This window comes from Gasterosteus aculeatus, chromosome X (genome assembly GCF_964276395.1).
Source record: "Gasterosteus aculeatus chromosome X, fGasAcu3.hap1.1, whole genome shotgun sequence".
Classification (NCBI taxonomy): domain Eukaryota; kingdom Metazoa; phylum Chordata; class Actinopteri; order Perciformes; family Gasterosteidae; genus Gasterosteus; species Gasterosteus aculeatus.
Genome location: NC_135698.1, coordinates 7,545,926 through 7,558,957, shown reverse-complemented (window position 1 = coordinate 7,558,957; position 13,032 = coordinate 7,545,926). Strand labels below are relative to the sequence as shown.

At 46.2% G+C, this 13,032-nt stretch overlaps 1 protein-coding gene across 9 annotated transcripts in view; it reads left to right on the top strand.

The window, feature by feature from the left end:
• LOC120809322 (UPF0606 protein KIAA1549-like) overlaps window positions 1-12,774 on the top strand; it is a 28,821-nt gene extending 16,047 nt beyond the window's left edge. For 2 of the 9 annotated variants that reach the window (XM_078082031.1, XM_078082032.1), the window contains exons 11-23: window positions 825-1,009; window positions 2,273-2,434; window positions 2,606-2,875; window positions 3,831-4,045; window positions 4,941-5,077; window positions 6,174-6,379; window positions 6,651-6,880; window positions 7,429-7,573; window positions 7,651-7,974; window positions 8,573-8,625; window positions 9,216-9,364; window positions 9,832-9,986; window positions 10,575-12,774. In XM_078082031.1, the coding sequence (XP_077938157.1) occupies window positions 825-1,009; window positions 2,273-2,434; window positions 2,606-2,875; window positions 3,831-4,045; window positions 4,941-5,077; window positions 6,174-6,379; window positions 6,651-6,880; window positions 7,429-7,573; window positions 7,651-7,974; window positions 8,573-8,625; window positions 9,216-9,364; window positions 9,832-9,986; window positions 10,575-10,814 (2,471 nt within the window). In that variant the 3' untranslated portion in view covers window positions 10,815-12,774. The remainder of the gene's footprint in view (window positions 1-824; window positions 1,010-2,272; window positions 2,435-2,605; window positions 2,876-3,830; window positions 4,046-4,940; window positions 5,078-6,173; window positions 6,380-6,650; window positions 6,881-7,428; window positions 7,574-7,650; window positions 7,975-8,572; window positions 8,626-9,215; window positions 9,365-9,831; window positions 9,987-10,574) is intronic. The other 7 variants (XM_078082035.1, XM_078082033.1, XM_078082034.1 and 4 more) reach the window with 7 other exon arrangements.
• The last annotated feature ends 258 nt before the right edge of the window (window positions 12,775-13,032 follow it).

The following is a 13,032-nucleotide window of genomic DNA, read 5'->3' as shown; positions in this document are numbered from 1 at the left end:
ATAACTGACAATCAAGGGCAGCAGCCGAGTGATGTTGTGATTAACAAGATGGCCCAGGACTTGAAACTAAATTTGACCTCCCATGTCTACGTATCCAAAGTACCCGCTTTGCCACGGTGTCCTAAATTAGGACACTGCCATTTTTCTGTAGGCTGTTATGGAATTTAAATCATGTTTTGTTCAGTTTTTACCCGTGCATTTAGACATATAAAATCAACATTGTTGTCTTGTTGTTACATTCCTTTATTACACACACTGCACTGCGGTGATTGCTTTGCTTTTTGTTGTTGTGATACACGCAACTTTTCAAGGTCTGAGTGCACCTAACTGAGTTGAGCCGAATCGCTGTTGGGACAAAGGGATCCCGAGAGAATAATAATAAGTATTAAAAAAAGAACACAAGATAGCTGCTGGCTCCATGTGTTCCTTTGTGAGTTTCTAGTAACATTTGAGGCTAATTAACCCTCCTTGGCACACGCTGTACCAAAAGCCTGTCTTCCTCATTAAGAATCTAAACAAGGAATGAGTTCCTAATGAAAGCCCCTCGAGGCAGTACTGTCCCTGTGCTGTGCTCCTACGCTACTCTCCCCGGGGACTCAATACGCAGACCGTCATTAATTAAAACTAATGACGGTCTGCATCAAGGATTACAGCTCTGAGGGAAGAGCCAACCCCGCTGCATGCTTAGGTCAGCATTGTCATGTTTCTGTGCAGTCCCAGTCAAAGGTTTGGAGACACCCTTCACTGGCACATGCTAAAAGACTGGACTAGATGCTGAAGCGGTAGTAAAGTCTCTGCCGCTCGCTTCACCTCTCTGTCTGCAGCTGTGGAGAAGGTGGCGCCCTCGCCCTCCGACGCCGAGAGCACCAACGCCTGGATCGTCGTCGGAGTCGTGATTCCCGTCCTCGTCGTCGTCGTCATCCTTTCCATCCTGTACTGGAAACTGTGCCGCACGGACAAGCTGGAGTTCCAGCCCGACGCCATGACCTCCATCCAGCAGAGGCAGAAGGTAGAGACGGATCAGTGCTGCTCAGCGTCTGAGCTCTGTGTCTCTGTGTGTTTCCTTCTTTAAGTCTGAGACGTATTCGAGTGGACACTAATCAGCACATGAGCGGGAGGGTCCGAAAGTGACAGAGCACCATTCTTTGTAAATTATGGATAGAAATAAATAAGATTTGTATAATGTATATTGCTTACTTACAGCCTTACTTCAGCCTAGGAAGGTCCAAGGCAGTCGATGTTAAAAGCAAGAGAGACCCGAACCCTTTTATATTCTAATGGACTTCCAATTAATTAGGTATATCAGTCACTGCCATGACTGTGCTGTATGACCTCATAATTTCTACTTTTAGACAGGATCAGTAAAACTTTTATGAGAGAGGCTCATTAGAGGCCATGAGCTGGATAACAAGTCATGATATATTGGGCTGCTCTTTTATTTCATTCAAATCTATATCTTTATGTTTATTCGCATATTCATTCACTTAAAGACCCGACAACCCCAACACTTTTATTTTCAGTGGTGACAATTGAAAAACGTATCATCGCTTTGTGCCTTCACTCTGTGCAAAAAACTAGTTTGTTTTGTGCTGACGTTAATTGACACAAGAGATTTCCTCTGCTCTCAGAGGTCCTCATACAGAACATCCTGATGGACAAAATGTTCTTGTCCAACAACAAACTAGCGGGCTATATAGTCTTTTCTTGGAAACACAGTCACTTCACTTCAAACAGGTTCAAATCTACCTGAAAATCGTGAGAGTGAATAATGTTTTGGTGTGCAGTTAACATCCTCTACACAAAATAACAGTGCTAATTCATTGCGATACTTGAAAGCAATACTAATGCCTGAAGCAAATCCCACAGCTTTGAAAGCCAAGGTGTCATGCAAGTGTTTCATGTTCCTCCGTTCCTTACATTGACGTGAAGCACAGGAGGTGCAGTAACTCACCGCAGTGCCACAGCGCCGCGTAGCCTGTGAGTACGACTGAGATGTCGTTGGCTGGAATAGATTTGTGTGCCCAGTTACAACTGGCCCGCTGTGGAGGTTTTCCTTTAAGTATTCTTCAGCCTCCGGACTGATCGTGAGGTCTGCATGTAGCTTTCATTCCCCTCCACTCGCTTTTTTGTATATTGAGTTAAGTCGATGTGAACTTAACTCTGCAGATATGGCCGACGCAACAAATGCTAATGCACTGAATGTATCACTTAGCCCGCCCCCTCTCTGCCTAACACAATCATCTGTCACTCAACACCATTACCCCTCTCTCAGTCCACTGCCTCCTTCAGAGAATCCAGGGCCTCTCTTCAGCAGACTCCAACCAAAAAGGATAGAGATTTTAGTGAGGAAGAGGAGGGGGAGTATGAGGAGGACGAAGAAGAAGAAGAAGAGGAGTTTGAAGAGGAAGAGGAGGCGGAGGTTAAAAGAGGGAAGGTACATATCAGTGTCTGGTGGTTTCTAGAAGAAGTAGAAGGGACGTGTTTTATGTGTGTTTGTACTTAGTAAAACACAACACAGTAATTAATAGCGCTTAGTATTAGGTTTGCATTTTGGACTTGAGACACCGTAGAAATATTTATGCTATCCGCCATTGCTTCTGCTTAGACACCAGTAGCTCTCCCCAAGAGCAAAGGCACAATGAGCAGTGAGGAGGAAGAAGAGGAGGACGAAGACGAAGAGGAAGGGGAAGGGGAAGAGGAGGAGGAGGAGGAGGAGGAAGACAAAGATGAGAAAAAGGATACATTTAAAAAGAAAGGAGTTAAACGGGAAGAACAAAGAAGACAAGAGAGCAAAGCAATGAAAAGGAAAACAGAAGAGCCGAAGAAAGGAGACAAAATGAAAGTGTTAACTGAAGGGAGGCGAGCCAAGGACGAGGTATATTGTTCAGTAGTCATAGATACCTGTGTTTGTATGTCGCTAATAGACGTTAGGATTCTTCTTTGTGACGGTTGTGATGTCCACACACAAGCAATCCAGACGACGACGGTGAATTTGCCTGTGGGTTCGGTACTGGTGTCTCCGTGCCCCGTAGGTCCTGATGAGAAGCCGATCAATGTGTTGTGCAGTAGCAGATTCATAAACAGTGTTGGTTGTGAGCGACTCCCCAATTTACCTTTTTCCGACCGGGCGAAGTATTAGTTGTTGAGTACATGGGGGATGTCACAAGCTTCTCAGTATCCATTATAACGAATCGGCATTAACTTCATCAGCGGCCTCTTCACGAATGCTTATTTCCTCAAAGAGCGAGCAATGAAGTCAGTGAGTGAACACATGGTTCAGAGAAACACCAGCAGCAGGTCATGCCACCGTTCCTTCTTTCACACACTGCAAACACACTCACTGAGATGTGACATCCTCTGTGACATCCTCTTTTGCTGTCGGAGATTCCACAGGGCTTTAGACAGAACCCCCCCACCTCCCCCTCCCTACAGCCGCTCAGTGTTTCCCCACATCTCTCCCTGTCTGTCTTTCTCATATTCTTTCTTTATTCATCAGCCATTCGGTGTAAGTAGTAGGTGCTGGGTGCCAATTCAAGCTGTATATTTTGATTCAACCTGTAAAATCACAAACGTCAATGTAACCTCCCATTTTTTAATTGGATAGATGTGCTTAATTGGATAAATTTCCACTTCCACTTAAAAATGACCAGTACTTCATTGATAAATACGTTCCTTTCCTTTCAAGTATCTATTAACAGTATTGTTAATCATTTCACACACCTTACCTGAGCTACGTAACTTCTACTATGTGGCTTTACAGCATTATCTACCCTTCCCTGTCCTAAGAGTGAATATTGCTCCTGTCCCTCCTCCTCTGCGTCTGTCCCCAGTTGCAGGCTCCCAGTGTGAAAGGATTTGACTTCGCCAAGCTCCACCTTGGCCAGCACAGTAAGGATGACGTCATGGTGATCCAGGAGCCTGTCCCGTCAGGGCCCGGCCCCCTGTCCCTCAAAGATGGCCTCAGCCCGTCTGAGAACGGGGAGATCCCCACACCCGTGTCCAAAACCTCCACCAAGGCGTCCCGCAGCGGCCGGAGACGAGAAAGGTCAGTGCTGCTCGAGGTACAGGAGCAACTTAGACTCGAAAACCAATTAACGGTGAGTCAAAAGAAAACTACATTAGATTGTGTCTGCATGGGTTGTGTCATAGCTTACACAACAACCCTAACATCATTTGTATTAAAACTTCATTCTTCAAGGTGTTTTGCTCTATTATTGTCACCTGATTATAGCCTCTCTGTTATGGCTGTGCAAAGATATTTGTTTAGACATTTCACCGCTTGTTTTTGCTTTTGTTACCTCTGATTTTTCACAATCCTCAATCCTGACAAAAAGCTTTTGACAGATCCTGAGATCAATTATTGATGCGCCAGACATTCAGGGTCCTCGTTTCCTTTGGAAGACTCTATATTACTTGTATAAACCTTACTGTTTTTTAGTTTCTTTTTTCATTTCAAGTAGTTTAGATTAATAGTCGCATACTATATTTACTTGACATGTAATAGTTATGATAACTAAATAATATGTGCATAATTACTTCTCCTCAAACACCATCTGCTCTGGTTATATATAATGGAAATCATTTGGAACCCATTAGCTAAGCAGTTATTCCTAACTTCTGTATTCATTAATAATGTTCTTTGCAACGGCCTTGTTTTGGAGTTGACTTGGAGTGATATTGGTTGTTTTTCCTCACTTGATAACCAGCAAGGACAAATTCGTTCAGGGATTTAATAATTCCATCAATGGAAATCATTTTTAGCACGTAGCACTACAAGCTTCGATTCACATTAGCGTTCCTTAGAAGTCTCCGCCGCTTCAATCTGTCTGGAAAAGCACTATTTTTGATTGCACCTGGAGTTTCATCACGTTCGTGTCTTCCTGGGCTTCGATTATTCATGCCAGTGTGCACGTGCGTGTGTCTGTGTGTGGTCCTGCTAGGATCTCGCCATCCGACGGGGACTCTGTGGTAAGTGACCGTTCCAGCGAGCGGGAATCGGCTGAGGAGAACCCGAGGGGCCAGGCCACGCCCAGCGACAGCAAGCACAACCGCACGGTCCCCATCAATGTTTTAAACGGCAAGTAACCGTGGCGACGCTCACGTCACTCCTCTAAAACGCAAAGAGTCAAGGGGGGAGGGGAATGGGGCGGGAATGTGCAGACAGAAAGAGACCAAAAGGGACCTAATCCAGCCGGCAGGGTTTGATTGACAAGAGGGACAGATTAAGGGAAGGGAGATTTTAAAGGGGGTGGAAAAAAAGAGGAATCAGAGGAGGATTGAGAAGAAATGCAGCGTCAACCCAAGCAGTGACGTAAAGATTACAGGGGAGGTAAAAAGAAACACCACGAGGGAACTCTATCCGGTGGTGCAAAGAAGTCCTGAGATGAGAGGGGGAAGGGAAGAGTCGGGGGAGGAGGAGGACGACGGCGCTCCTCTATCCGACAGCCTGTTGATGGATTAAAGCCTGCAATAGCAGTCAGACACTACTTGCTGGAGACAGAGGCCTTCAGTCACACAGACTCCAGTCTGACTCCCCCGCAGAGGAGGAATGATCTCTGTTTTGTTATTGATAAATCTTCCCCCGGGACTGCACATGCTCTGCTGCAGTGTTTAGAAGTAGGTTGTAAATGAGACACTGAGTATTTTGTAATGTACCGGCTTCCTTTCTGCTCATTCAGCCGGTTAATCAGTTCATTAATGAGAAGCTCGTCATTTTTCACTTTCCACCATTCCATTTATCTTAGGTGCTTTCATTTGCCCTCTTTCATCTCCATAAAACAATTTTCTCCTCTCTGTTCCGGTTTCCAGGCAAGAATAGAATCGGTAAGCGTTTGTCCTCTTTCTGTCTGCATCTCCATCGACCTCAAGCTTGACCTCCAGCAGCTGTGTCCGTGTGTTGTCTGTTGTCTGGTAGTTCTGTCCTCGGCTTGTCAGTCACAGTGTGGAGAGAAGCAGCTCCACTTGTTTGAAAGGACGTTTAGCTTTTGGCAATAGAAATCTTTTGTCACCACCAGAAAGATCTGCCACACTTTTTAGGTACAGTCCAGTACATTTTCTTAGAGGTGTTAACGCCGTAGGCATTTGTGCGTTGATCCCTAGTTAAAGTCCAAACTTTAAACTTGCAATAACTACATAGAGTTGACTGAGTTCTTTTTTTTCGCCTCCTTCCTCAGGTCCTCCTCCTCTGAATTGCAAAAATGAGCCGCTGTCCTCGGGCTTCATCTTTGAGCATGTTGATCGGATGGCCCGTGCAACGGATGCCAGCAGGAGGCTCCCTAACAAAATCCAGCTGATTGCCATGCAGCCCATGCCTGTCCCACCACTGCACAGCCCGCCCATCAGCGGCAAACTGTCCGACACCAACCAAATCAACAAAGAGGTTCGCTCCTCTGGCTCCATTGCTTGGCAAGCCCAAGACAATCCACTAATGTGGAGGGACGATTTAAGAATATCTATGAGTCGAGAAACTCGTGGGGTATTATTCAAGGGTTCAACGGGCATTATTATAGTACTGAGGCTGCTGTAGTTCTTGATTTGTCACAAAAGTGGTGTATTACTGTATGGGCATTAATAAGTCTTAATTAATCTGCAGTTGCTCTGATCCGTGCACATTTAAAGGATGGTGTCTAATGAGCTATTTACCTCCTCAGATCCAGGTCGCATTGAGGCACAAGTCCGAGATAGAGCACCATCGTAACAAGATCCGTCTGCGGGCCAAGAGGAAGGGCCACTACGACTTCCCTGCTATGGAGGACTCGACGAGTGGCCTCGGAGACGCAAAGGACCAGGATCGCATCTATCAGAAGGCCCAGATACAGATCGATAAGATCCTGGACCCCGATTCCCAGATGCCCCCCTTCTTCATGGAATCCAAGAAAAGGTGTTTGTCATTGCACTGGTTTGGTTTATTGGTGGACAAGTTGATGTGTGTGTAAGGGTTGGTTGGGCTGAGTTGGCTATTTTGGGAGATGTCCGCCTTCTCTTGGATATAACGGGACTACAAAGCACTCGACTGTGACAAAGTGATACAAATACATATGAAAAACTCGCAGGAGGAAGCTTATCCATCATACTCACAGCTCGCCTAGCCGCACCCATCTAGCTCAGTTCAGGTCGATGTTGATATTCACATCTCTGGTTGTCACAAGCCTCTCTTACATAAGTGCATAGATCCTTCATGGAACTGCTCACAAAAAGGTATGTGGATTATTTTTGCATGATTCCTGGAGAGAGAGACAGTGCTGTTGAGTTTCATTCTGCCCTTTGAGAACCACCAACGAAGTGCTATAGAGTCCTGTTATATCGTCGAGATGGCAGACTTACTCCGAAACAATCTAGGTTGAAAAATATCGCTACAAGACATTTGTTGATAATTTCCCTCCATTTAAGTGAAACAAAAGTACAAATAAATCGATGATCCTTCCTCAGCAGTCGTGGAAGGCGTTCTCCCAAACACAGAATGAAGGAGCAGCTGAATGGAGGCCTAATAGAAGCGGACAAAGACCACCTCATCACTGACGACAGCGATGCTGTTTACAGGAAGTGTCCTGGAGTCAACAACGTGGCCTACATAGTGAGTAGCACACGAGAGCGAGGACATGTGCAGCGCGTCCTCCCAACAAGTCTGTAAACGTGTCGTGTTTGTTCCAGTCGGACCCCGACCAAGGCCCAGGGTCCCCTCACAGAAGCCCCTCCCCCACCGACGACGTCTTCCTGGGTCCCGCTTCCTCTCCTCCGGGGCACGCCCCTCCCCCGCCCCCCTACATGACTCCGCAGCCTTCCATTGAGGAGGCGCGGCAGCAGATGCACTCGCTGCTGGACGACGCCTTCGCCCTGGTGTCGCCGACCTCCCAGGGCAGCACGGCCGGGATCACCCTCCCTGGGGTCAACACCAACCCGCCCCTGTGCAGCCCTCCAGGCCGCGGCCCCAGAGCCTGGGGTCTCTCTTACCAAGCTCCGGGTGCTTTCCCCGGGGTGAGTAGCTGCCCGCAGCCCTTAATTTGACAGGGAAGGAGAAGTAACCATCCAGGCAACATCCAATCACGCTGCTTTCCCCTTATGTCACACCTCTTTCGCATATACGCTTTTGATGGTATATAAGTGTGAAATGTATTCTGTCACTGATCTGGCCGCGGACTAAAGAGGGATCAGCTCCCCAGTTAAGACTTGTAAGAGCAAAAAAGCAAAACAGCGAAGAGAAGCATGTAAAATCCATTGGATTCACTATCTCCTCCCTTTCTCAAGCCTTTTTCTGGCTCATTCGCAGCGTGAGGCCTAAAGCTTCATGTTTAATCGCAGCCTCTTAGCAAACTAATCGGTTAAGTATTCCTCCATCTGTCGCCCCCTTGAAGCCTGCGACCTCACAGCCTCGGTCAGCCACCCTCCTAAGACTACTACTACTACTCCTAAGACTCGACAGGAATATACCCTGCATGTGCCTGATCTGCATTAGCTCCAGCTGGCTGCTTGGTTTCAATGCCGCTGAATAATGAGCTTAGCGTTTTTGCCATAGTCGTTACCATAGTAGCACACTTCATTCTAAACATCGTGTGTCTTTCCTTGTCTTCCCCAGAGGTTCACTGACTTAAGCATGTCCCCGTCTCCTGTCCAAGGCCTGACACCAAGGTTAGTGTTTGATGAAAATTGTGTATTTGTTAATAATAATACGATACTAATAAATAGATAATATGGCTCTTTGGCGTTCACCTCTTCCCACACCAAAGTGATTAATTATTGATCAGTACAGTCTGATTTCCACCACTTTAGCAGAGGGAATGTTTTCCTTCTTCGTCCAGCCAGTCAGTCGGACCTCATGAATAGCAAAGGAGGAGTTATGTTTATTTTATTGCTTTAATGGAGCCGGTCAAAACAGTGGTCTCTGAACTGGCTCCCAAAAGACCACCGTGTCATCAGCAGCTTCCAGCCAGTTAAGGGGATGGAAACAGCATGAGGCCAGTTCTGAATGTATGTTTTGTACAGATCAGGGTCAGCAGCAGCCACTCACAGACACTCAAAATGAACTGTCTGTTCAGTCAGTCTTTGGTTCATTAGTTAACTGGTAGGTGATTGGTCTTCGCGGTGAAATCTCCCCGCAGATCTTTTTTTAGGGCACTGTCGATACGACGGTGTAGAGCCTGAAACGGAAGAAGAATTCCAATAGATTCAACACCATAATTGTTTTGTGCGAGTGAAAACTGCGTCTCTTTGTGTTTCAGGCAGAGCCGTGGCTCGTGCTACCTGCCGGCAGGAGAAACTGCAGGTCAGTGCGAGCAGCCGCAGCCAGATAGCCTGTACTCCAGCAGGGGCCTCTACGCCGATGAGCTGCCCTCGTCTGCCAGGCCGCGACCAGTGGGCGGAACCACAGGTGCACACAGGCACACACACACATATATAGATGTAAACAAAGCGCAAGGTGGGCACATGCCTGATTCTTTCATTGCCACTTCCTACATCTTCATATAAGTACAAAGTACTTTTTCATACAGAAAGAAAAAGTTAGTCAACACTTGAAGGTTGATGAATGTATTTATTTGTCTGTGGACACAGTTCATTTAGGTAAAACCTAAAAGCGAGCCACAGCGCTGTCCCACACCATCACCTTGTCAAACCAAAAGAGCCTCGTCTCTCTCCTAAATTATTAAAGGCGCTAGCGTGATGTGGCTGCCATCATATGACTTCCGCTGATAGAAACGTATTCTGGCATTTACAGCAGACACATAGTGCTTCTCTCACTGCGGTGATTACATCAAAGTATATTGAAGGTGCTGCTGAGGATTGTGTGTCACTTACCGTAGCTCCGGTGTGTGTGTGTGTGTGTGTGTCTGTGTGTAGGCGCCCAGCTCCACCATCTTACACAGGTGGGGTTGTCCAGCCGTTTGAATGGTTACCCAGCGGGGGTGAGGGCGACCCCTGGGCAGAACGGAGGCCTCGGCTGGAACCACTACCACGGGGACAACTTCTCCAGGACGGAGCCGGAGAAAGATGCAGTGAGTGAATCACACATGTAATCCCGTTAGCACCAAGGTCTTGTCTAGCTGACATTTTTGGGTAAAAATGTATGCTTCAAATCCGTCAAAATCCCATGAAATGAAGACTCAACCGGTCCTAAGAACAAATGTCGCCTGATATACAGTCGCTTATTCCACGGTGCCTTATAGCTCCATGTTGGCTCCGAAGCACATCTGTTACACCCCCCCCCCCCCCTGTTTCACTGGCTGACATTTACTTTAATCACTATTAAAATGGGCGCTGAGTAAATAGTACATAACATTCAAATCAAATGCCTGTCAGTCCACGACTGAAAATGTCATTTCACCAAGGCCCATCAGTTTTAGAAAAATGCCAAGCTTTTTATGAAAAGGAAAGTAGGTATTTGCGACCGTATCTTAAAAATAAACATGTTGAGCACTAATACCAGCCTCATCCTCTAAGCATGTACCTGGTTTTTATCTATATGCTTATGCTTATAATTCCCTTGCTGCATTTCTCTTCTCACAATCTCTAGTTCATTCACTTGAGAAATGTTTCCCCCATTTTCTTCTCATGTGTTTTCCTCCCCGTCTCTGTGCCTTCAGTTCCTGGAGTGTCCTGACTACACCTCCTCCTCTGCCTTCCAGGCGCCCAGAGGTGGTATCAGGGAGCCTTCCGCGCCCCCCGTCCACCTCGACTCCCCGGTGGTGGGATATCTGTCTGCCCCACCTCCCCTGGATACATCTCCTCCCAACCACTCCTCCGCCTCCCTGATAAAGGCCATCAGGGAGGAGCTGCTGCGACTCTCCCAGAAACAGGCCGCTGTGCCCAGCTACCACAGCTGAAGCCCCGCGGCGTCCGAGGCTCTGACCAGTCACGCCACTGACCGCCCCCATCCTCCCCTCCCCTGCCTGCCTGTTTTTCGCCTAATCCTGAAACTTACTTCCCGTGGAAGTCTCCAAGCGTGTACAGCAGAGATAGTTGCTGCTACGCTGAAGAGGTGGCAAGGAAAGAGGAGAAAGAGGCTGTTAGTACAGACCATGCAGAGCATATCAACTGCCGTGCGTCAGATCAGAGACGGTGTCATGTGAGTGAGGAACCATAAGGACAGTACATGCCGGACACGCGTCGCCCCGGACCCAGTTGTGGGTCACGGAGCTGTCATGCCTCGTCATGGAGTGCCGTGGTCCAAGACCAAGTTTGCGATTTTTGCTGCATTTATTCAGACTCAGTATTCTGTGTCACACTTTCATTCTCATGCTGCCTTCACTAAACAGGAACACCCCCTTTCCTGTGATTTAGGGATGTTTCCTTTTTTTAAACATTACTTAAACTACCCTACAGGTACCTTTTGGTGTTTCCTGATGCAGGCCCTCAACCTCTTCATCCCCATCAGGTGCTACTTCATGTTTCCTGCCATGATGAGCCATGCTATGCCTTGACACTGTGACGGAGTCCACCCGACCCAGTCTACTGTACAAGCCTACAGTGAGGTCAAAGTTCACAGCCAGCCGGTTCAGACAGCAGGCACAAAGTGGCAGCCCCAGAGACTCTCATATAATAACCAACCAAACAACCAATAACGCTTATTAACACTACCTAGTCTTTCCGTACTCAGAGTTAGTCTGATGTTGATGTTCCCAGATCTTTTTTTTTATTCTGGACGACTTCACTTGAATTCATGTGCTGTGTTTTCTTATTTGTATTTTATTAGCTAACAGACGCCTAGAGAAACATGACAAAGATGGCCTTGAAATCACATGACCTTTACAAACGGGACGGGTCTCTGAGATACAGACACACGTGTGTTAGAAACGGTAAGTGATGCTTTTCAGTATGTACTTGACAATAAGGGAGTACGTGCGTGGTCGTAGTCCGATGCACTGTACGCAGACTACCTGGCACAGCTCAGGTCATCCAAAATAGATTCGTTGTGGATAAATAATCAGTGATGGAGGGAAAGACCAGTATTCTGTTTTGCTTTTAACATGAACCTGTATTTACTTTGTACTGAGCTACCGTCTCTGTTTCATGCAGTATTCCACATCCTCTTTGCCTTTTTGTGGGCACAGGAAGGGAAGGGTACTGTATTTGTTGTCATTCATGGTTTACTTCAACCAGTCATGGTGTGTTTTTCTTTAAAAAATGTCTTTGGATTTGACTTTGCCTCATGCCATTTTGTTCCTCTTGAATCTATCTTAGTCATCGAACTGGTTGAAAAACATTCTAGGTCACTTTTTTTTTTTTTTTTTTACACATGCCCCCAACATTTTTCGTGGGGACTGAAGTGATATTTTATTTAAATAAATAAACGAGAAGATGAATGATTGCAAAGCATGCCTTGAGAATATGTTTTCAGCAGATTATAAACCTTTCTACAGATGTTACAGAAGCATTTTTGTTTTTCACTGTGTTGTGCCTTTCGGACCTTTTGGAAGACGTATACGGAATATATCTCTACATGTGTTCCGTTTCATAGTACCAAAGGTTACGATGCAGCCTAAAAGACTCAGACGGTCCATTGATGCAGGGAGACTCTGGTGATCATGTCATGTTTTGTGTTTCACACTGTGTGCCTCCATCTGCTGGTTCTGTACTGTAACAACAACCCACCCACCTTTTTGTTCATCTTTCATTCCCGTGATAATCTTTCATCTGTTTCTTATATTTTGTAAAAAAAGGACCAGTTGGCTGGCCCAACTTTATGTTTAAGTTGATGTCGCATGATTAATTATTGTATTTCTTTGTTTGCTTTTGAGCACGCTGTTCCAAAATTCTTGAAATACAAAAGAAACTGTCACTCAATCCGTCTTCAAATGTTAAGCTCAGAACCACAAATCCATTTGACGTGTTAACACAATTTGTCTTTTTGAGTGTATATCATCATTACGTCTCCTGCAGCTGTTGCACTTACTTCGCATAACCAGAGGGTGTCAGTACGTTATAACAAAACCAAACCCACTCCATTCACACCAAACAGACTGCCCCCATGGCCGCAGATGATGTAACTTTTTCCTGAGGATATTTCTGTGAGTCTAAAAAGAGCTTTTTACATGTACTCTT